Raw genomic sequence first — 22,061 nt, forward strand, 5'->3', positions numbered from 1 at the left:
CTGTTTTAATTTCCGCAGCATTCCCAACATCTTCAATACTTGACATACAGTTGGCACTCAATAAATGTATGTTGAATAAAAGGTAAGATGCTGTACGAACTAGTCTGAATTAAGCGTGTGAACAGACGTCAGGTTGGACTAATACCGCATTTCGCGCTCTCTGAAAAAGGCTTCAAGCAGTCAGGCGGTGACAGTCTTCAGTTTCCAGAACCGGGAAAACTCAGGTTCCCACAGTGCCCAGGACGCGAATTTCTCGCCACAGTTCAAAATGGCGGAGGAGGGTGGGGCCTGTCACATGGTGGGCGTCACAGCCGCGCTCCTTTTCCAGACCGCGGCCCGCCTTGCCGCGTCGTCTGCTGCCCCCTTCTTCCTCCCGCCGAGCCTTTTCGAGGAATCGCCTGGGATTGGCTAATAGGCTGGGAGTGGGGCTGCGGGGCCGGAACGCCGCATCATCACTTCCTGTTGTGGGCAGTCGTTTCCTGTCGCTGCTTGGTAACAATGGGGAAGATAATGGCTGCCTGAGCAACGTCTCCGAGCAGGCGTTGGGCTAGAGGCGGGTCTCCACCAGCGACTCATCGGAGGCGGGCTTGAGAGCAGCGGCAGGGGAGGCGCGCAGGAGCCTCGGCGGCGGCGGCGGCGGCGGCGGCCGAACCGACAGAGTCGGACCCGACACCCAAAACCGAGTAAGTGAAGCCTTGGGAAATCCTCTTGAGAAATGGATGGAGAGCGAGGGGAAGACAGCGGCGCCGCGGCTGCCGCGTTCTCTCAAAATGGCCTGAGTGTCGTGTCGTGGCGGACGCTCAGTACCGCCTCCGGACCCCAGGCGCTGATTGCTGCGGGGGGCTCCGTGGCGTAGTCGCCGCTGCCATTTTAGTTGGGTGTATAGTCACAGTCTCTTGAAGAAGGGGAAGGAGGTGGGTAGTACTTCCTCTCCGTGGCGGTGCGAGCTAAAGCCGGGGCGCTCCACAGCCTTAAGAATTTGGGGGAGGCGATTTTTGAGTGTTGGCCTCAGGCGTGAGAATCTTTGATCGTCTCAGGTTTTTCTCTTGGGTTCTCTGGAGGCTTCCCTCTCTTCCCCATCCCCCTTTTATATGGCGGGCTTGGGTTTGGGAAAAGGGGAAAAAATCAGGTTGCTCTAAGTCAGATGCTGGGAACTCTTGGACCTTTAGATTTCCCAGGATTTGCAAAACCCCATTTTGAGCCCTTCTGCTGGGCACTATAAATTAGGCGCCCCCTGGGGCTACGATGACATCTTCCCTGAGGATCTGGGGCAACTGTGGTTTACTCCCTTACTCGAGTAACCCTGGCGTATCCTTTGCCAGATATCACTGCAAGGACCCCCCGAAAAGACAGGGGAAAGCCATTGCGTGTTTGTTGTTTTTCCCTGGGTAAGGGTGGGAATTGGGCCAAATGATTTTCAACTTAATTTCCGTTTAATCCGGCAACAACCCAACCCCCCCCCCCCCCAAAAGAAAAGCCTAAGGGTCTCGGCTTCTGCGGGCGGTACCTGCCACGTACGCCATAGCTTTAGTAACTAGTATTAACCGGTTGGGCTTCTGCTTCCTGAATACTCAGTCCCTTTTTGCCTTATGCTGATTAATTTCAAGATGGAGGAGACAGCCACGTTCCTTCCTTAGACAGTTTCCCCATACTTATTCCACAGGTTAGTCCGGGAATCTGAGGCCTAGCGGTCCTGTTATTTAGGTCATTATTTTCGTTTGGGGGCAAGAGGAAGCATTTATATCAGGTTGTCATCCACCATTTGCAAGGTCCCACAATAATTTTTTGGTGCAAATAAAGAGCCCGCATTTCCTGAATCAGAATTAACTGCAGTCGCTTTAGATGATTGAAGGGAGGAAGAAATAAATGTACTACTAGTCGTTTCTACTACTAGAATCACTTATTTGATTCTTCGAAATTAAAGACACAATTACTCATATCGTCCTATTAGGTACATTATGTCCATCCTGGATAACTTGAGACCAGGGAGGCACAATTATTGCCCCCCCAAAATCAGCTTTCTAGATTATAAAAATAAAGTACCCAGGAAAACCAATCCAAATAATTTTTAAACTATGGTTTTAGGAGACTGTTAAACTGAAAAATATTTCATTCTTTAGCCCTAATGTCCTAGTGATCTTCTCATACTTTAGCTCCTGCCATAGGCTACTGTAATGTGCCAGATAAGTCCTTGAAAGTAACTGTCAGAATCTGAAAATATTACTGGTCTGATAAGGAAAGGCCTACTTTAAGCAAGCTTATATTAAAAGGTAGATTGGCTTTCAGCCTTTAAAGGAAATCTTACATCTTACACAAGATTGCTGGTTTCCTCTGACCTCCATCTCCCCAAATATCCTAATAGTAATATTAAATTAGGTTGGGTTATGGGGTGTGTAACTTAAAATATATAGGATGTTTTTTTAGGATGTGTCTATTTCATAGAAAATGTGTATCTTATGAAAGAGGAAGAATAATGGATTCTTTTTTTTTCTAGAGCAGAGAGTGAAGAAAACTAAAATCCAGTTTATTGTATTACAATACTATGTCATAACAGTCAGGTAATTTATTTTTTGTTGCGTCTCCTGATGATTTTTGTGTAGAATGCATGTTTAAAAATATTCTGTTTTGCAGGCCCTGTAATTGGATGGGCTTATTTGATACATGTTTGTTGGTGTTGGGCATTCTTCATAATAAGAGTGGGTATTTTTTATTGGGATTCAAAGGATAGTGTGTCTGAATAGCTGGAACTCCACTAGTGTTTTATCTGTGAATTTTCCCTTTCTAAAATAATATATGAAGTTTACCAGTAAGTGTATAGAACAGAAAGAACAAAATGGAAATTTGCTGCCTTAAGTCATTGTTGGGGTGGGATAGGTCTAAATAAATAGCATTTAAATGTTCATTGAATAACTAAATGAATATCAGTAGAACATCTTGCAGGAATATAATCTTACATTATTTTGTTTGGTGTTCATTTTTTTCTTTCAAGATCCAGAAAGTCATAATTGATAAAAAATACTCTGATATTCACTCTTTTCATCGTCATCATTGTTATGGTAACCACATGATTTATTGCCTTAGCCAGGATGCTTTTAAGAGCAAAAGGGACATTATTAATAGTTATGCCTGGACAACAGGTGCAAACCTAGACTGCCCCAAGCAAACTGGGATGGAGTTAGTTAGCCTAAATTCAAAGCTAACTTGTATTGAATGCTTATGTTCTGTGTCCTGTGCTTCACTTGCATGACTTTGTAATCCTCACAGCAAAGCCCCATGAGGATATTAACTATTTTACAGAGTTAACTGAGACTCAAAAGAGGTTAAGCAATTTGTCCTCAATTAAATAGCTAATAAGTGGTAGAGCCCCCATTTTAACCCAGATGTCTCTGATGCTGAAGTCACTAAACTTTTATGCCTCTAGACTTAATTGCTCTCTAATTAGATTGGAGATGGAAAGAAAATAAAGGTTGCAGTAAAAAAATCTACAGGTTATGTCGTATCAAAAACTTTTATTCCCACTTAAAGAGAATCTGGTTTATGATGCAGGAGAGACTTTTTTTTAGCAATTACACTCTTCCCTTTTTTATGTCATGGCTTCTGTTTCAGCTATTACTGCTTGTGATATTATTTGACACAATTTAAAAGCACATATGGTTTTAAGAAATAGCTTAATGAAGTGATATCTAGAAATGTTAGGCTGGTTGGATATATTCGTTGAGGTTAGTGAACATGTTGTAGGGACTTAGATAATACAGTAGGTCAAATGGGACATCTGTATCTATGGAATTAAAATGTGTATATTTCTGCATAGCCCTAGTAGATTGCAAAATAGAGCAAATCACTCACCAGCCTCTTCTGTCTTGATTTACCATAGAGTGGGTAACAAATTAGAAAGTGAAAAGTCCTTTCTCATTTCCAGACCAGCAAGGTGCTAGAATTTTGGGCCACTGCCTAGGATATGTTTTGTTTTCTTTGTAAGTCTACTTCCTTATCATCTCTGTATAACACAGAGATTTCCAAAACCTTATGGCCCATCAATTTAAAAAAATACCAATTTACATAATCCATTGAAGTTTTGATAACCAGCTTAAGAAAGTATTCTGTGTCTGTTTTTTCCTTCGTTGTTTTTTGCCACCCTTGAATATGGAAATTTCCCAGATAATCAAACAGTTCATTTTTCCAGTCATCAATTGAAATTTTTTAAAATATGAAAATCTTGGCAGTTTTGAATAGTTCAGGCATATGCTTGTGAACTTGTGATTTTGTTTTTGAAATACATAGTTGATCTTTTTGTTGTAGATTTTCTGACCCAGGACTTTAATTTCATCAGTCCTAATAGTACCTACATACATGTAAGACAAATATTTATAGACAGTTTGTGGTGTGTGTGTATATTTGTAGACCTTGTGCAGTAATTTCATGACTACAGATTGAGGTGCTCTTATAGAGGTTTGCATGGTGATGAACAAGATACTTTGCAGTGGGGAGGAGATTTTTGTATTCAATGTTTTAAACTTTCTTTAGAATGAAAAATGGTCTCTTTCCTCTTACTCTCCACTTAACTGTAGGGAAAAAGAAGTTAACTCTTAATTATAATTTTCATTTTTTTATTGACCAAAGTTCCTATTAGTGTCAATTACATCTAAGGTGACCATATTAATTTATCCATGCTGGAATGCTTTTGAGAGTGAAAGAGGGCCGTATTAATAATTACTGTGGGACAACAGGTGTAGATTGCTACTCTTCTGGACAAACTGGGGACATATGGTCATTTTTGTCATCATTTCTGTAGGAACACTGGTTCAGGAAGCACAGTTGTCAGCATGTTTGGTTCTGTAACACAAAATTGTTTTCCTCAAATAACATAAGTCATTTGTGTAGATAGTATTTTCTTTTTTGGTCAGGGGATTTTAATTTTAAGAATTTGCTTCACTTACTAAAAAGTTAATATTTGATGGAAAGCTCATGTTCTTAAGATACTACCTTACCAAAATTGCCAGTAATCAGTGACTTACATTAATAACTTTCTTCATAAACACATGAACATTTTGGGTTTTTGAGTCATTTTTTGACTTCTTGGGAATAATGAGAAGGCACAGTCGAGTTTGTGTGGATAAGACCAAGGTCTAATTTAGTAATGTAGCTCAATAATAAAAAGAACATGAAACGGGTATTCGAAGATTAAATTTACTGTCTAAAGTACTTGCGTGAATAGAAATGTCATCACAATGATTTCCTTTTTTAACTAACTTGTCCCTGTGAACTGGCACCATTTGGTTTGATCTCTGTCCTCTGATTTGTTGACATTCGTATTAATAATCTTTCGATTTAACTGTTTCTGAGGATTGTAATAGAACTGTTTGTGAGCTGCAAGTCAGTAGACTTCCTGCCAAGAGATTAGACACATGAGGGACATTTCTGAATCCTTTTTTTTTTTCTTGCTGTTCTTTTCAAGTGGTAGCGGTAGAAGAATATAAATGAGGCTAAAGTAACACTGCCATGCAAATAATGTTTTATAATTTTGTATTGCTGTGATAGTATCAACAGTAGTAGAGGTCTTGGTAGCATCCTCTGACAGGCCAATATTGAAAATAATCAACAAATTGTGTGGGTGGTGACAGGTATCATGCAGTAGGTAAAGGCAGTGAAATAAACATCAACCCTGTCATGTTTTCTAGAGAGGGATGCTTTATATTTGTTTTGAAAAATGTAAGATAGTCACAGAAGGGAGATAGAAGTGCATAAGTGAAATGGTGGTGAGAAAAGCACAGCTTTTTAAGCTTACATCCTAGTTATTCATGTTGTTTCTTTAGTTTTATTTTTGACTTATTACCGTAATGAGACCTGGGTTATATTTTATTCATAGTCCAGATTCATAGAACTGGAAGGTACCTTATGGATGGTTTTATTCCAGTGCTCTTAATATTGATGATGATCCTGAGGCACACGAGGTTAAGTGAATTGACCAAATTTACATAGCTGGTTAATGTTACAGCCAAGACTAGAACCCAGTACCTCCTCTATATTTTCCTTTTCACAGAACTAAATTCCACCCCTTTTACTTTTATCCTTTTACTGATAGGATAAAAAAAGCTGTTTGGTTATTAATCATTTTTTATTTGTTACAAATGCTAATAAAATTTTAACTAAACGTTTTGCATGTGAAGAATTCTCAACACTTTTTGGTGACTACATACACAATGGTACTTTATTTCTGACCTCAAATTCAGTGGTTCTTTGTGATTTGACTTTTTTAAAAACTGCATGAGGTATTTTTTCATTTTGGCAGTGGTATTATTGAGCTTTAGTGACAAGGATTGCATGTCATTAGTTTTCATTTATTCTCTGAGGTTCTTCATGAAGCTCTGTTGCAAGCAGAATGATACTTGTTCTTTGTCAGTATGACACATTTTTATTTTGATACTATGATTTTTTTTAATTGGCCTGTTGTGCATTAGAACATTATTGAGTTTTGGAGCTTGTATGAACACAAAAGATAAAAATGCTCAAGCTGCTTTGGTAGTTAGTTGATATTAGGTTACCTTGATTCCTCCCTCCCACTATACCTTTTTGTTTTTAAGAAGAGATTATTTATTCCAGACTTAATAGATGGGGCTTATTATTAAATAGATATTCACACAAACATTTCATAAAAAATAAATTTCATAATTTATTTTTATAAAGTCTTTTAACAGTATATTTTGGTGCCTTCAGTCGTCTTCATTGGGTACTGTGATACAGTATGCAGTATGTCTGTTGAGTATAGTATGTGTGTACTTAGCACCATGTCTCCTGACCCATTAGTACTGGACCATGTTTTGTTTTGTTTTTTTAAGAATTTATTTATTTGTCAAAGATAGAGCACAAGTGGGGGAGCAGTAGGCAGATGGAAAAGCAGACTCCCCACTGACCAAGGAACCCAATGCAGGGCTTGATCCCAGAACCCTTTTCACCCTAATATAACAAAATTTACATTTTTTAAAGTTTGGAGTACATGGTTGAAGAGAGTTAATGGAATACTTATAACAGTGGTCAGAAACATAGTAAGCTGCATAACTTATACTAATATATGGTAATGACTGTAGAAGAAATGGGGATCACTAGCAGTTCTTTAATTAAGGTGAATAAAATCTGTCTTAAATTCCCTGATTACAGAATAAACCCCAGGCTTGGTTTTCTTGCTGGCTTGTCCTCCTAGAGTTGAATTTACCTGACACAGTCACACATTCATTGGCCAAACGAGTAGTTTTGGAAATGACTGGCAAAATTTTTAATTTGGCTGCTCGTTTCCAGGAATGGATTTGGATATATTGGCACACAGTACTCTGAAAGAAATAAGGTTAGTAAAGTATGCTATTTTTTGTTTTTAAAACACAAATACTAAAACTTGACTTACTTTAAAATAAGTCCTGCTTGGTTCATACTGCTTATAAAAGGTGCTTTGTTGTTTTAGAAGTTTTCATACCCAGAGTGAACATGGTATAAAAATCTCATAGTGAGGTTGATTACTTTAGACATGCCTATTGGGATTGAAGGGATGTGTTTTAAAGTCTGTAGTTTTGGAATATTATGGGGAGGCAGTTGTTCATATGTGAAAAGTTGACTGGATTTGGAATTAGGAGACCTGGATTTAATAACTGGCTCTTTCCGCTTACTAGCCACATGGCCTTTGGTAAATCAGTTTTTCTTCCTATACATCTGTTAGGTGCAAAATTGAGGTGATGTTCCTACTTCACAGGATTGTTGCGAGGATTAAATGGAATATAAGTGGAAGTGCTATATGAATATATGGTGATGGGTATTGTTTATAACTAGGGAAAGACCTAAGTGATTTAACATTTACATATTCTCTTAAATTGTTTTATTGGTAAGCTTTTCATAGGCATATTTAAGTTTAAAAGTGGCTGATGCTAATCATACATGTAATCCAGAATTTCTGACTTACACACATGAATATTATACCTGAGAGTAAGATAACTAAGTAGATTTAAGATTCTCTCTTTTATGATGATAGAAGGAGCCCAGGAGTGTGGGAGTCCTTCTTTCCTTTTACTAGTTAAACTGGAAATGTATTACAGTGTCCACCATAGAGTAGACTCTAGAGACACATTTTGGTAACATAATTCTTTATTAAAATTTGACATCAGAATGGAGAGAGTTCTGTATTTGATCATTTGAACTATGGTGTCCTGGCATCTTTGGCATGCTTTAGCCATTAAAATGTTCATTTTCACTCACCAGTGTGATATTACATCTACCAGGGGCTGAACTTGTGATTTAGAGTTACTGTATTTTTTTCATTTTGTGCCACTTAGATAATAAGACCAAGTTCAGGGGTGGGGATAGGGGGTTGTCTGTGTGTAAAATTATTTTACAAGGCATTTGAAAGCATTGTTTAACATTCTGGTTTTCCTTCCCCCCCGCCAAAATGTAATTACTTCTAGTCCCGGGGAACTCTGCACGTGTTACAGCCATAACTCACCCCTTAAGTGTCCCCAAAGGGTAGAGGTAGAGCACTTGTCAGTGCTGAAATCTCTTGACCCCCATTCCCAGCCTAGGGGAAATGCAGAGTAAGGCAGAAAGGAAGCACATATAGGGGAGCAAATCAGATTTTTCTCTCCCTGTCCCCTAATCAACCACAAAAAAACCAAACTGCTTTTTTAATGGAAACCTATACCTTAGCGAAATATTGTGTGTTCTGTTTAATGAAGCCTTGCTGGTCTGTTCACAGTTTTGAAATAAGTATGTTGCAGGGATGTCATGTGGGGAAATTCTTTCCCTTGATTTTCTCTGGTATGTAAGTATGAGAGGGGGGGAAAGGGTAGCAGGATGTGATTGTGTAAGTAATAGTAATTTGGACAATCATGTGTTACTTTGTGAGTGTGTCTCATTGTTAAAAATGTTGAATTGGAAGATAAAATTAAACGAAGATAGAAATTCTTCTTGCATGCAGTCAACTAACCTCTAAGCTCATCAGGCAAGAGCTATTTAGGATTCAATGGTTCCTAAAATCACAGTGTCAGTAGGGTTTTGAATAGAGGTATAGTGTTTTTTTTTTAATCTCTATTTAACATGTAGGAAATGATAGAAATTCTAAAAGGTCAGCAATGAGTCTTGAAGATTGGTGAGCATAGGAAAGAATCATCTATTCCATGTGTATTTGTAGAGTATTCAACATTATTTTATTTTTTAAAAACTTAAAGAGGATGTAGAAGTTGTGGGTTTATAGGTTGTGAACAGTATATTGGGAACACATTGAAATTCTTTCCATGTGTGTGATTTCTCTACCTTTTAGTTGTTTTCAAAACTGTAAGGTAGAGATGTCGCTGATATAACTGTGGAACTGAACTTTTGATTTTCTTTAATTTTAACTAAGTTGAATGAAAACTGAAGCAGTGTATATTTTCTCATTAAATACAACTTTGTTGTTTTGATAGGACTACGTTTTACTTTAACCATTGAAAATTTAGTATCCAACTTGAGTTGTGCTGTGAATATAAAATACACATTTCAAAGATTCAGTGTTTTAAAAAAAGAAAATAAAACCTCTTGAGTTTTTTTATATTGATAACATGTCAAAATGATACTTTGGTTATGTTGGGTAAATAAGATTCATACTATTTCAAAAATAAAAAAGACCACGTAAGGCACAAAGTGCCACTCTTAGTGGCACAAACCCTATGTGAAGAGGTGGATGAAAAAGTTGCCATCTGAGCTAGTAATAGCTTCTTAGGAGGTAATATTTCATTGAAACTTAAAGGGTGAGTGAAATGGGGAGAGACTAAGAAGGGGCTGAGGGAACAGGGTTTGTAGAAGTGTGAAGGTAGTAAATGACCAAGTGTGTTGGAGGGTGGGGATGGAACAACTTAAGTGGATTGGTCTTGTCAAAGTGTTACAGCAAAATTGTGGTGCTGGAATATGTAGCTTAAATAGGATCCTAGGCGCAGAGTAGAAAACCAAGAGACTTTCCCGTCCTTAATGACATTTTAGTCCAAAGGGTCTTTTGGTTCAAACTCCTACCTAATAAGGAATCTCCTCTTAATATCCAGCCTCTGCTTGAATATTTCCAGGGAATGGGTAGTTTGCTTGCTTCAGGAGGCTGGTGGCATCTCCAGTTTTGGACAGTTTAATTGTTAACCATAGGATTAGAAGAATTATCTGCTTCCATAGTTCTTCAACTAGTGGCCCTAGTTTGATTCTGTGGTTCTGCTGTCTTTCATGTTATTACTCTAAATATTTGACATTCATAATTGTGCCCATTTTTTGGCTTGTCTTCAGGCTAGACATCTCCAGGTAATTCAACATTTCCTTTATGGTGTTACCTGGCTTATCATCTTGGTCACTCTAGATCTGAACAACAGGTTGCAGTGGGTCTGTTACTATTTTTATTTGAACACTGTGGTCTGTGAAAGCAGTATGGGTCTTTGTTAGGTTCCTTAGCCAGGTCAAACAGGCTTTTTATTGAGCTTTTTGTTAACTAAAAACCTTCAGGTCTTCTTCATGTGAACTGCCTTTGTCACATGAGTAGGTTTTCCCCTTACTCTGTACTCTTAAGATGGGTTATTTCAGCCTGATAATTCTTCATAAAGTGTTCGGGATAGCGTATTTACCATCTTTTTGTTGATTTCAGCTCATCCTCACAATCCACTGAGAATTCAGAATATTATTTGTCATATGCATACATCTTCATTACTAACACCCAGCTTTAAATTGCTGAGATTCGGTTAGCATGTCTGACATGGCTCTCTTTTAAATGCTAAAGACAGGACTGTTTGCAGGTTAACATTGCTCTATAATCTTTGAGGGTGGTATTTGACAGCTGTGAATCTGTTAAACTGTATTGTCTTCAGACTCTGCTACTCAGCTGTGATTCTAGGACCAGCAACCCTTGGAGGATTATTTAAAATGCAGGTTCTCAGGCCCCATCTCAAATATACTGAATCAGAATCTGCATTTTAACAAGATTTCCAGTTGATTCGTTTGTATGCTGAAGTTAGAGAAACGCTGATCTAGCCTCCATTTCTCTGTGACATTTAAGGATATATAATCTCACACTCTACAGAAATCAGGCCAGACTAGTCAGCAGTGTTATCATCACATGTCCCTGTCAAAGAGGTTCTCAACCCTAATTGCCCAACAGAATTACCTGTGGAATTTTTTTTTAAAGGTGTCATTTTTTTTAAGATTTTATTTTATTTATTTAACAGAGACCACAAGTAGGCAGAGAGGGAGGGAAGCAGGCTCCCTGCTGAGCAGAGAGCCCTATGTGGGGCTTGATCCCAGGACCCTGGGATCATGACCTGAGCTGAAGGCAGAGGCTTTAACCCACTGAGCCACCCAGGTGCCCCACCTGTGGAACTTTTAAAAAATACTGCCGTCTGGCCAACCCCAGAGGTTTTCCAGGTGACTCTAATGTGTAAGCCAAGGTTGAGAACCGTCCCTCTGTCAAGCAGATGAGATTAATTTGGCAGTGAACCCCGCTTCTGATGAATACATTTTCTTCTACATGTTTGCAGTATATCTGATAGTCTGTTGCAGAACTTCCCGAGGTTTATTGTTAGATTTTGCTGTGCTACAGTTTATAGACTTTGCTTTATTTGAACATTTGATCATTTCTAAAATCTAGTATTTTTAGCATCGCTCCTGTACTCTGATTTCTCAGAGGTTATCATTAGAAGTTTTGCAGTTTGGGGTCTTGATTCTCTCTTTGAGAAGTTTGTTTTTCCTCTCTTTCCAGTTGAAAGGTGATTTCTCCTCATTAAATAAAATGGAAACAAAATTGAAATTGAGTGCCTCTACTTTTCATCTTCTGTTAGTATACTATTTCCACCCCCCCACATTCAAGACAAGACCCCTTTCTGATTTCAGATTTCTTTTCTTTCTTTCTTTCCTTTTATTATTATATTTTTCAAAGCCATTTTTAAAATCTCCCATATTTTTGCAAGTTTCTGTTCCACATGGGCTTTAACCTCCTTGACACTGTTCTTAAGACTTTGTGCCATTCTTAAAACAGTACTTAGTATGTATGTTTTCTGTTATCTTTGGCTCATGTCCTTCAAATGTCAGCACTTAACAGACATTTTTGTCTTCTTTGAAGATTTATGTTTTGAAAGCCTTTCAACCCTATGGAGTTGTACTTTTTTATAAATTATTTTTAGGGCACCTGGGTGGCTCAGTTGGTTAGGTGTCCAGCTCTTGATTTCGGCTCAGGTCATGGACTCAGGATCATGAGATGGAGCCTGCTTAAGATTCTTTCTCTCCCTCTCTCCCTTTCCCCCCAACCCATGCTTGCTCTCTCTCAAAAAATTATGATTTATTTTTAGAACTATTTACTGATCATTCACAAGCGGACATTGTCCTTTCATGTTGTTACCTTTCACAATATTAAGTGCTTCAGAATATTAGCAAATGTTACTGGTGCTTTTATTTGGTATGCAAAATTATGGCTGTAGTTTCTTTTTCCTTTGAGCTTTTCTGTATTTTAAGTTAGCTGCTTACTGTTCCCAATACCAAATTGTATTCCCTAGCTACATATGGAAAGTTTGGCTTCCTTTGTTTGTTTTCATTTCCTGGCCTATATAACTTCAAGCTGTTGATTTCCAATTTTCTTAAAGTTTCAGGTTATAAAAAACCAGACAGTTAGAGAAGCTTCTTTGTCTTTTGTTTTTTCACTATCTGAAAGAGGGTTTGTTTTTATTTTTCCCTTTAGTTGAATTAGGAATATCCAGATACTTTATGTGTTGTGTGTGGGATTAAATCTTAGTATCAATATAGATTACCTCTTTCACAAATCAGATTTTCGTATGTTCATGGACTTAACTTTTATTTTTTCCAGTGTGAACTTAAGGTCAGTCTGGGGTTGGAAGGAAAAGAACTAGAGGATGGAAGTTTTTGTTTGGAGTCTTATTTTAGATTGCTTACTACCACTGTTTATCACTGGAGTGGTTAATTGAGAGTAATAGAAAAGCCAGGTAGTGATTTGTTCTTTTGCTGATTAAAAAGCAAAATTGAGCATATTACATAGTTATTTAGATAGGGAGAGAAGCCCAAATTTCTACAAAAGTTTTTCTTGATTAAACTCGAAAGGTAATAGTAATAATAATGGATTAGTGTTTTTGTAATACAGGTCTAATAACACGAAGAATGGCATTCTTTTTGGAGGGATAACATTTTGCGTAATTAGGGCTAAATGTCGTACTCATTAAAATGATTGGCAGATATTCATTCATCTAGTGTTACTGACTTGAAGTGAGATTTTCCATATTTCGTTTTTTATAATGTCTTCACACATATAGGTACAAGAAAACCTTGGAGATACTGCAGGTTCAGTTCCAGACTAACATAATCAAGCAAATATTACAACACAACAAGTCAAATGAATTTTTTGGTTTCCGAGAGCATGTAAAAGCTACGTTTACACTGTACTGTAGTCTGTTAAGTGTGCAGTAGCATTATGCCTAAAAAACAATGCATAGCTTAATTTAAAAATGCTTTATTGCTAAAAAGTGCTAACCATCCCCTGAGCTTTCAGTGAGCGGTAATCTTTGCTGGTAGAGTTCCTTGCCTCGACATTGGCTGCATCTTCTATATCAGCACTTGCCCTTTCACCTTGCACTTCTTTGTTATGGAGATGACGTCTTTCTTTAAACCTCATGAACCAACCTTCAGACTTTTCTTGTGCAGCCTCCTTGTCTCTCAGCCTTCGTAGAGTTGAGGAGAGTTAGGGTCTTGCTCTGGATTAGACTTTGGCTTAAGGGAATGTTGGAGCTGGCTCGATCTTTTGTCCGGATGACTAAAACTTCTCCGTATCAGCAAAAAGGCTGTTGAACTTTATTACCATTCATCTATTCACTGGAGTGAATTTTAATTTTCATTTCCTTCAAGAACTTTTCCTTTGCATCCACAATTTGCCTGTTTGGCACAAGAGGCCTAGCTTATGGCTTATCATGGCTTTTAACATGGCTTCCTCACTAAGCTTGATCATTTCTAGGTTTTGTTTTAAAGTGAGAGCTGTGTGACTTTTCATTTGTACACTTAAAGGCCATTGTAGGCTTATTAATTGGCCTAATTTCAATATTGTGTCTCAGGGAATAGGGAAGAGTCAGGGGAACAGGTGGTTGATGGTGTAGTCAAAACACACACATTTATCTGTTAACTTTGCTGTCCTGTATTGGTATGGTGCATTGCACCCCAAAACAATTCCAGCATTAAAGATTGCTGATCACAGATCACCATAACAAATATAATAATGTTGAAAAGTTGGAAATACTTCAAGAATTAACCAAAATGGGAGGCAGAGATAGGAAGTGAGCTAATGCTGCTAAAGAAATAGCACCAACAGGGACGCCTGGGTGGCTCAGTGGATTAAGCCTCTGCCTTCAGCTCAGGTCATGATCTCAGGGTCCTGGGATCAAGTCCTGCATCGGGCGGGCTCTCTGCTTGGCAGGGAGCCTGCTTCCTCCTCTCTGTCTCTCTGCCTGCCTCTCTTCCTGCTTGTGATCTCTGTCTGTCAAATAAAAAAATAAAATAAAATCTTAAAAAAAAAAAAAAAGAAATAGCACCAACAGACTTGCTCCACGCCAGGTTGTCACAAACCTTTCAATTTATTAAAAAACACAGTATCTGTGAAGTGCAACAAAACACAGTATGCCTATATTGCTCTCTAATCAATCCACAAGCATAAATTAATGAAGCATATTTATCCCTTAGAGAAGGCATTTATAGAATTCATTTGATACTTACCTTTTAGCATATCATTACACAGCAGAGTTGTCTGTCACTTTCAGTTGAAGGTTAGGTGGAAGCTCTTCAGATAGACGGTTAAATGGATTTTTTTTTAAAGATTTTATTTATTTATTTGACAGACAGGGATCACAAGTAGGCAGAGAGGCAGATGGAGAGAGAGGAGGAAGCAGGCTCCCTGCTGAACAGAGAGCCCGATGTGGGATTCGATCCCAGGACCCTGAGATCATGACCTGAGCTGAAGGCAGAGGCTTAACCCACTGAGCCACCCAGGCGCCCCCGGTTAAATGGATTTTGAAAGGAAGTGTTCTTTGTACTTGCAATGAGGTCCAAAAAAGTCCTCTGGAACTGTAATTCGTGCTTAGAAAATAAATCTGCTACAAATTTGTATGGGAACAGAGCTCTCATTTCTTTGATAGCATAAGAAGTGCATGAAGCATCTTGTTTGACATTATGATTCCAGTGTCAGTTGTTGCTGAAATGATTTTAGTCAGTTTTGCATGTCAGCACTGTTAACAAGTAGTGGGGCAAGTTAGGATATTCAGCTTCTTTTTCTGACAAAAAATTCAGAGAGCTGGTGATGGTAAAGTTCACACTAATGAAGTTCACCATTAACACTGCTGGTTCAGCAATATAATAGATTCAAATAGTTTCTACAGGCTACCTGCTGATGCATAATATAAGGAATACCCATAGACTCGAAGCATTTTACATTTTCACAGGCTTCAGAAATTTGTCCAACTTGTCTTTTCTGCTCTACACATACATGTACCACCATTTCAGTTGTAATACATCTTAGCAGATTCCACTTCAAACTGTGCTTAGTGTTTTCTCAACTTTGTTAAAATATTACCTGTAGTTGCTCCAAGCAGACTATTTGTAGAGGCTACCTCTGTAGTTACTTAAAACTAGTTGAGTAATAAACACTTGACTCCTTGAATAAACAACTGAAAAGTATCAGTTACATTTGTCGACTCATCAAGGCTCAAGAAAAACCACTCAATCATTTGCTGTCTCATTTTTCAATTGATTATGACATCTGAGTATCCTTGAATTTTTGAGCAACTCTACTCCCCAAAAAGCTAATAATCTTAAACATCTTTGGACACATTTCTCTAGCTTCTGAAATCAAGCACAGTTTAATTAATTCACCATCAATAATACAGCTTTTTTTGCTTAGCTAACAAATAAGCCACTTGAAGGCTTACTGTGGTTGAAGCCTTGTTTTTTATTCTTGTGAGAAAATATTTGGTGATGAGATTTTTAGTTTTGAATTTTCCAGTTTTTCAGACTACAGCTTTAGCTGTGAGTTGGGAACATGGTGATGAATGCTTGGTCTGATAGTATGAACGTGTATTTTCTTTTAGCACAGTTAAGTAGTGCCATTGCATAATGAATTCAGTCTGTTCATCTCACAACAAAATAACCCATACCCTCCTATGAGGGTGACATTTGAAGTGCACTTTTACTTCATTTGAAATGAGAACGCATTGGTGATTTCTTAAAATGTCACAGTATGGTGATATGCATGGCACTTGAAATGCTGTCAGGTTGCATCACTGCAGCTTAGAAGGCACAGATCATCACCAGTGCAAAGCAGCGGGAGGGCCACATTCAGTCTCTCACATCTACTTGGCTCTGCCATTGAGGCAGAACAGCAGTCACAGACAATATGTAAGTGAAGCTGTATGACTGTATTGTAATAAAACTTGGTGAACACCGAAATTTGAATTTCATGTACTTTTTAGACATCACAAAACATCATCTCCCTTTTGTTAAAAAAAAGAAAACACAAAAAGCAATCTTTAAAAGTGTAAAAAAATCACTCTTAGATCTCAAGGAAAATATAGGCACCGGGGCTGATTTTTGGCCCATGGTCCATAGCTTGCTAATTCCTGACCTCCTTTTTTCCTAACATAACAGGGCTTTTTCAGGAGTTTTTCTTCTATGAAATTTTATTCATATGAGGTCTTAAAATTCACATCTTGACCTGCATTCTGGATTTTCACATAATTAAAAGTGTTCTACAGAACACATGCTAACTTTTGTTTTCAAGATTCATCTCCTTTCTCCTTTTAGATTATTTTCCACTTGTTCTTCAAGATGGAAAGCTCAGATTCTAACGATAAAGGAAGTGGTGATCAGTCTGCAGCACAGCGCAGAAGTCAGATGGACCGATTGGATCGGGAAGAAGCTTTCTATCAATTTGTAAATAACCTGAGTGAAGAAGATTATAGACTTATGAGGGATAACAATTTGCTAGGCACCCCAGGTATGCGATGTGTAAAGGTTTATATATGTAAATTGCTGGTCTTTTTTTTTTTTAACTTGTTTTAAAAATCTGTCTCTTCAGCCGTTATGAAGTGTCATTTTAATACAGGGGATGCAGAATGACATTTATTGCTGTACTTACTGCCTCATTCTGTTCACTCCTATTTGGAATTATCCTATACGACATCTTTTAGTTATGATTTACATTATGAATTTATAGTGAGCTGACTGAAAAAGTGGAACTGAACAATATTTTTGTTTTAACTAGCTTCATTTAATTTACTAGAGATAAATTTAAATGTGGAAGAGCTAATGAGAATGTAGATTCCTAGGACAAGCTTTTTTTTGGGTCGGGGGGTCATCTCTGATTCCCAGATTATGTTCCAGTTGTAGTCCTCCAAAGCTGTCCTTGGGTAAATTTGTCAATTCAGAACTTTGTGTTTGGTTATTCTCTTTTGCCCAGTTAGGTCTCATTTGAACCTAATTAAAATTCATCATCTCTGGTGCTCCTCATTTCTGTTTAATTCTAACCTTTGCGTTATTATTTAAATTTTGAAAGGTAAGGTGTTAGCATGACTTTTAGAAGAGGGAGTGCGTTTTTAGCCAACAATACCAGACTTGAATCAGAATGCCTGAGTCGGTATTCTGGCCCTGCCATTTATTAATACAGCAGTCTCTCACTTAGTCTCCGTTTCCTTGTTTTAAAATGCAGATGATATCTACCTCCCAGAGTTTCAGTTTGAAAGAATGAGAAATCGCATGCAAAAGCATTAAGTGAACTAGAAAGAAACTTGCATAAATTGCTATGTCATGCCCCCAAAGAAGTAAATTTTACCCACGTTCCTACTCTTTTTGGTTTTCATCTCCGTTTTTATTTGTAATTTGGCACACATTTCTAAACTATTTTCAGGTGAAAGTACTGAGGAAGAGTTGCTGAGAAGACTACAACAAATTAAAGAGGGCCCACCACCACAAAACTCAGATGAAAACAGAGGTATATTTTGCCTTGGGGGGTGGGTAGAGGATGGAACAGATAAGGAACTCCAGGAAAGGTCAGCTGAAGATTATCCAGAAACAGCACGGATTAATTTAGTACTAAGGAACTGTTAACAAAAAGGGAACTGGCATTTTCTTGGTATTTGGTGAGAATGTCAACATGTTTTTTTTTCTGCTTCACCTTTGGGTTTGTATTTAATTGAGACATAGTGAGAAATGGCCTATTTAAATGTGCTGGTTATTTTCTTGATTTTGCACCTCTGCTGAAATTTCCTCCCACCTACCAAATTACTTCTTCCTTACAAACATGTGCATTCTCCACCAGCGGAAAGAAATGTTGTATTCTCCAACCTGGTGGCTCTCAATGGGTTATATGCCCACCCCACCCCCGCCCAGGAGACGCTGGCAATGTCTGGAGACATTTTTGGCTATTGTCACAGCTCAGGGTTTGCTACGAGCATCTAGTGGGTGGAGGTCAGGGATCCTGCCAAACATCCTAACATCCTAAAATTCACAGCAGCACAGCCCCCACAACAGAGAATTATCTGGCTCAAAATGGAAATAGCGCCACTGTTGAGAAACCCTGCTATTAATTTTAAGTAGGATTGTAGGGAATTTGTCTGACATAGAGGCTATAATAACAGTTTGGTTCTGGAGCATGCCATTATATGCACCATGCTAGGTTCAGACTATTCATTTTTTATCTGGTCTCCAATTTCATGTTAATTTAAAATCTTGGTAATACGAAGATTTCCTGCAATACTTTGGAACCAGTAGACCCTGTTTATATTTTTGCAGTGGCTGCAGTAGTCAGTCTTGTATTTTAAAAGTCCTGTATTATCAAAGGCACTTAAGTCAAGATCCTAGAGGAAATGTTGTAGACTAACAAAAATGCGAAAAAATGTGACTTGAACAAAAATGCTAGCCCTGTACCCTAAGTAATGTTTACCTTGTTTGGTTAATGTTTTGACAGTGGACTGAAAAATGTCTTCTGACAGTCCACGGTGGTCTCCTAGGCTCTGTATATGATAAAGTTCTGAAAATAGACTTCCTCCAGAATACCTTTTAAAAAAACTTTCTCTGAATTTCTCTAGGATTAGCTTGCTTTTTCAAAATGGAATTGAAACCTTCCTGCCTTTACTTGCAAATATGTGTAGTGTAGTTCACAAAAGTCTTTAAATGTGAGGTCTGTTCAGAATCTTTGCTGTTTTTTAACACAGTTTCAGAGCACTGTTACATGATTGTCCTAATTTTAGTAGTTCCTTTTTCTCCCTCTCCCCTCCCTGTTTTAAAAACAGGTGGAGACTCTTCAGATGATGTGTCCAATGGTGACTCTATAATAGACTGGCTTAACTCCGTCAGACAAACTGGAAATACAACAAGAAGTGGTCAAAGAGGAAACCAATCTTGGAGAGCAGTGAGCCGGACTAATCCAAACAGTGGTGATTTCAGATTCAGTTTAGAGATCAACGTTAACCGTAATAATGGGAGCCAAAATCCAGAGAATGAAAATGAGCCATCTGCAAGACGTTCTGGTGGAGAAAATACAGACAACAGCAGCCAAAGGCAAGTGGAAAATCCACGATCTGAATCAACATCTGCAAGGCCATCTAGATCAGAACGAAATTCAACTGAGGCATTAACAGGAGAAGTCGCACCTACCAGAGGTCAGAGAAGGGCAAGAAGCAGGAGCCCAGACCATCGGAGAACCCGAGCGAGAGCTGAAAGAAGTAGGTCACCTCTGCATCCAATGAGTGAAATTCCACGGAGATCTCATCATAGTATCTCATCTCAGACTTTTGAGCATCCTTTGGTAAATGAGACTGAGGGAAGTTCTAGAACCCGACACCATGTGACATTGAGACAGCAAATAAGTGGACCTGATTTGCTAAGTAGAGGTCTTTTTGCAGCTTCTGGAACAAGAAATGCCTCACAAGGAGCAGGTTCTTCAGACACAACCAGCAGTGGTGAATCTGCAGGATCAGGACAGAGACCTCCAACCATAGTCCTTGATCTGCAAGTAAGAAGAGTTCGTCCTGGAGAATACCGGCAGAGAGATAGCATAGCTAGCAGAACTCGGTCAAGGTCTCAGACGCCAAACAATACTGTCACTTATGAAAGTGAACGAGGAGGTTTTAGGCGTACATTTTCACGTTCCGAACGGGCAGGTGTGAGAACCTATGTCAGTACCATCAGAATTCCAATTCGTAGAATCTTAAATACTGGTTTAAGTGAGACTACATCTGTTGCAATTCAGACCATGTTAAGGCAGATAATGACAGGTTTTGGTGAGTTAAGCTACTTTATGTACAGCGATAGTGATTCCGAGCCCAGTGGCTCAGTCTCAAGTCGAAATGTGGAAAGGGCAGAGTCACGGAATGGAAGAGGGGGTTCTGGTGGTAGTAGCAGTTCTGGTTCCAGTTCCAGTTCCAGTTCCAGTTCAAGTTCCAGTTCCAGTTCTAGTTCCAGTTCCAGTCCTAGTTCCAGTTCCAGTGGTGAAAGTTCAGAGACTAGCTCAGAGGTGTTTGAAGGCAGTAATGAAGGAAGCTCATCATCAGGCTCATCAGGTGCCAGACGAGAGGGTCGACACAGGGCCCCGGTAACATTTGATGAAAGTGGCTCTTTGCCCTTCCTTAGTCTGGCTCAGTTTTTCCTCTTAAATGAGGATGATGATGACCAACCTAGAGGACTCACCAAAGAACAGATTGACAACTTGGCAATGAGAAGTTTTGGTGAAAACGATGCATTAAAAACCTGTAGTGTTTGCATTACAGAATACACAGAAGGCAACAAACTTCGTAAACTACCTTGTTCCCATGAGTACCATGTCCACTGCATCGATCGCTGGTTGTCTGAGAATTCTACCTGTCCTATTTGTCGCAGAGCAGTGTTAGCTTCTGGTAACAGAGAAAGCGTTGTGTAATTAAGTTCTGAACTCTCAGCTATGTAGCTGGTATAGTGATGGGCAAACAGGAATCACTTGCTTTCTGCCCACTTTTTGAGTGGTGCTTAAATGTAAAGTAGCAACCTGAATTGAGTCATTGCTTTCTGAGTGAATCATTGTCCTTTTTCCAGTTTCTGTTCCAGAATAAAAGGAAATATTTAAAAAGCAATGTTCTAGGACATAAAAATCTGATTTCAGTACCAGTAATTGATATTACTGATGATTTGTCATATATGCTTATCAGTTTCTCCTTTGTTATCTTTAAAGATCTGCCTTAGCAATGGCTCTTTATCCATTTCACGTTGATCTTTAACATTTCCCACACCATAGGAGAGGGGCAAAGGAAACTGCCAGTTTAGACTAAGTTACAGTACATGTTTCATAAGTGATTGCTTAAAGCTATATCATTCCCAGTTATTAGTTGGCACAAATTCAGCTAAATGCTGAATATCATTTGTTCACCTTTCAGATGAGGTGATATTGGACGTCAGTGTAAATAACACTAAGGTTAGGATCTTCTAAGTGTATAACTGTCTCCTAAGCCCATCACTGTGGCACACTGTAGAGTGAGCTTATAGTTTAATTGAGATATTTATCTTGTGGAAATATTAAAAAGCCTATGCTTGTGTAAGTGAAAAATCACATTCATTTGTTTAAAAATGTAAAGCTATTTTGTAGAGGCTCAGTACTTTTCCAATGCACTGTTGTATTAATGCATTAAAAATTGTAAAGTACCATGCTTAGAAATGAAAAAAACTGCTTTTTGTGAGCCAAGATAGTAAACACACACACACACACACACACACACACACACACACCCCAAACAAAGTACAAAGCTGCTTTTCTAAATGTGTAGATGTCAAGAGCAGAACATATCTAGTATTTAATGTATGTGAACAGCTACTGTGACATGCAAAGGAAAGGACAGTGTGCAGAATTGAGCTGCATTACCAATAGAAACTTGGTATTTTAACTTGGATTTAGGCAGGAAATGAAAGATGGGAGGAGTAAAGAAAACTGCTCTGAAGAATTTAAAATTTTTATGAAGACAGTAATCATACAGACGGGAACTGGTTTCATATGGTGAGGTCCTCGACACAGTATTCTG

The 22,061-nt window shown here is 38.4% G+C and overlaps 1 protein-coding gene across 3 annotated transcripts; it reads left to right on the forward strand.

The window, feature by feature from the left end:
• The first annotated feature begins 508 nt into the window (after positions 1-508).
• On the forward strand, positions 509-21,692 carry LOC111160924 (ring finger protein, LIM domain interacting). Of its 3 annotated transcripts, XM_022524312.1 has the most exons (5): positions 1,610-1,663; positions 2,495-2,558; positions 16,822-17,014; positions 17,924-18,007; positions 19,308-21,692. In XM_022524312.1, the coding sequence occupies exons 3-5, from the start codon at positions 16,846-16,848 to the stop codon at positions 20,930-20,932; spliced, it is 1,878 nt and encodes a 625-aa protein (XP_022380020.1). In that variant the 5' UTR covers positions 1,610-1,663; positions 2,495-2,558; positions 16,822-16,845; the 3' UTR covers positions 20,933-21,692. The 3 variants fall into 3 exon arrangements, with proteins under 3 accessions (XP_022380022.1, XP_022380020.1, XP_022380023.1); XM_022524314.1 differs by lacking the exons at positions 1,610-1,663; positions 2,495-2,558 and adding an exon at positions 509-683; XM_022524315.1 differs by lacking the exons at positions 1,610-1,663; positions 2,495-2,558 and adding an exon at positions 7,226-7,339.
• The last annotated feature ends 369 nt before the right edge of the window (positions 21,693-22,061 follow it).

This window comes from Enhydra lutris, unplaced genomic scaffold, assembly GCF_002288905.1.
Source record: "Enhydra lutris kenyoni isolate GAN:26980312 unplaced genomic scaffold, ASM228890v2 scaffoldscaffold79, whole genome shotgun sequence".
Classification (NCBI taxonomy): Eukaryota; Metazoa; Chordata; class Mammalia; order Carnivora; family Mustelidae; genus Enhydra; species Enhydra lutris.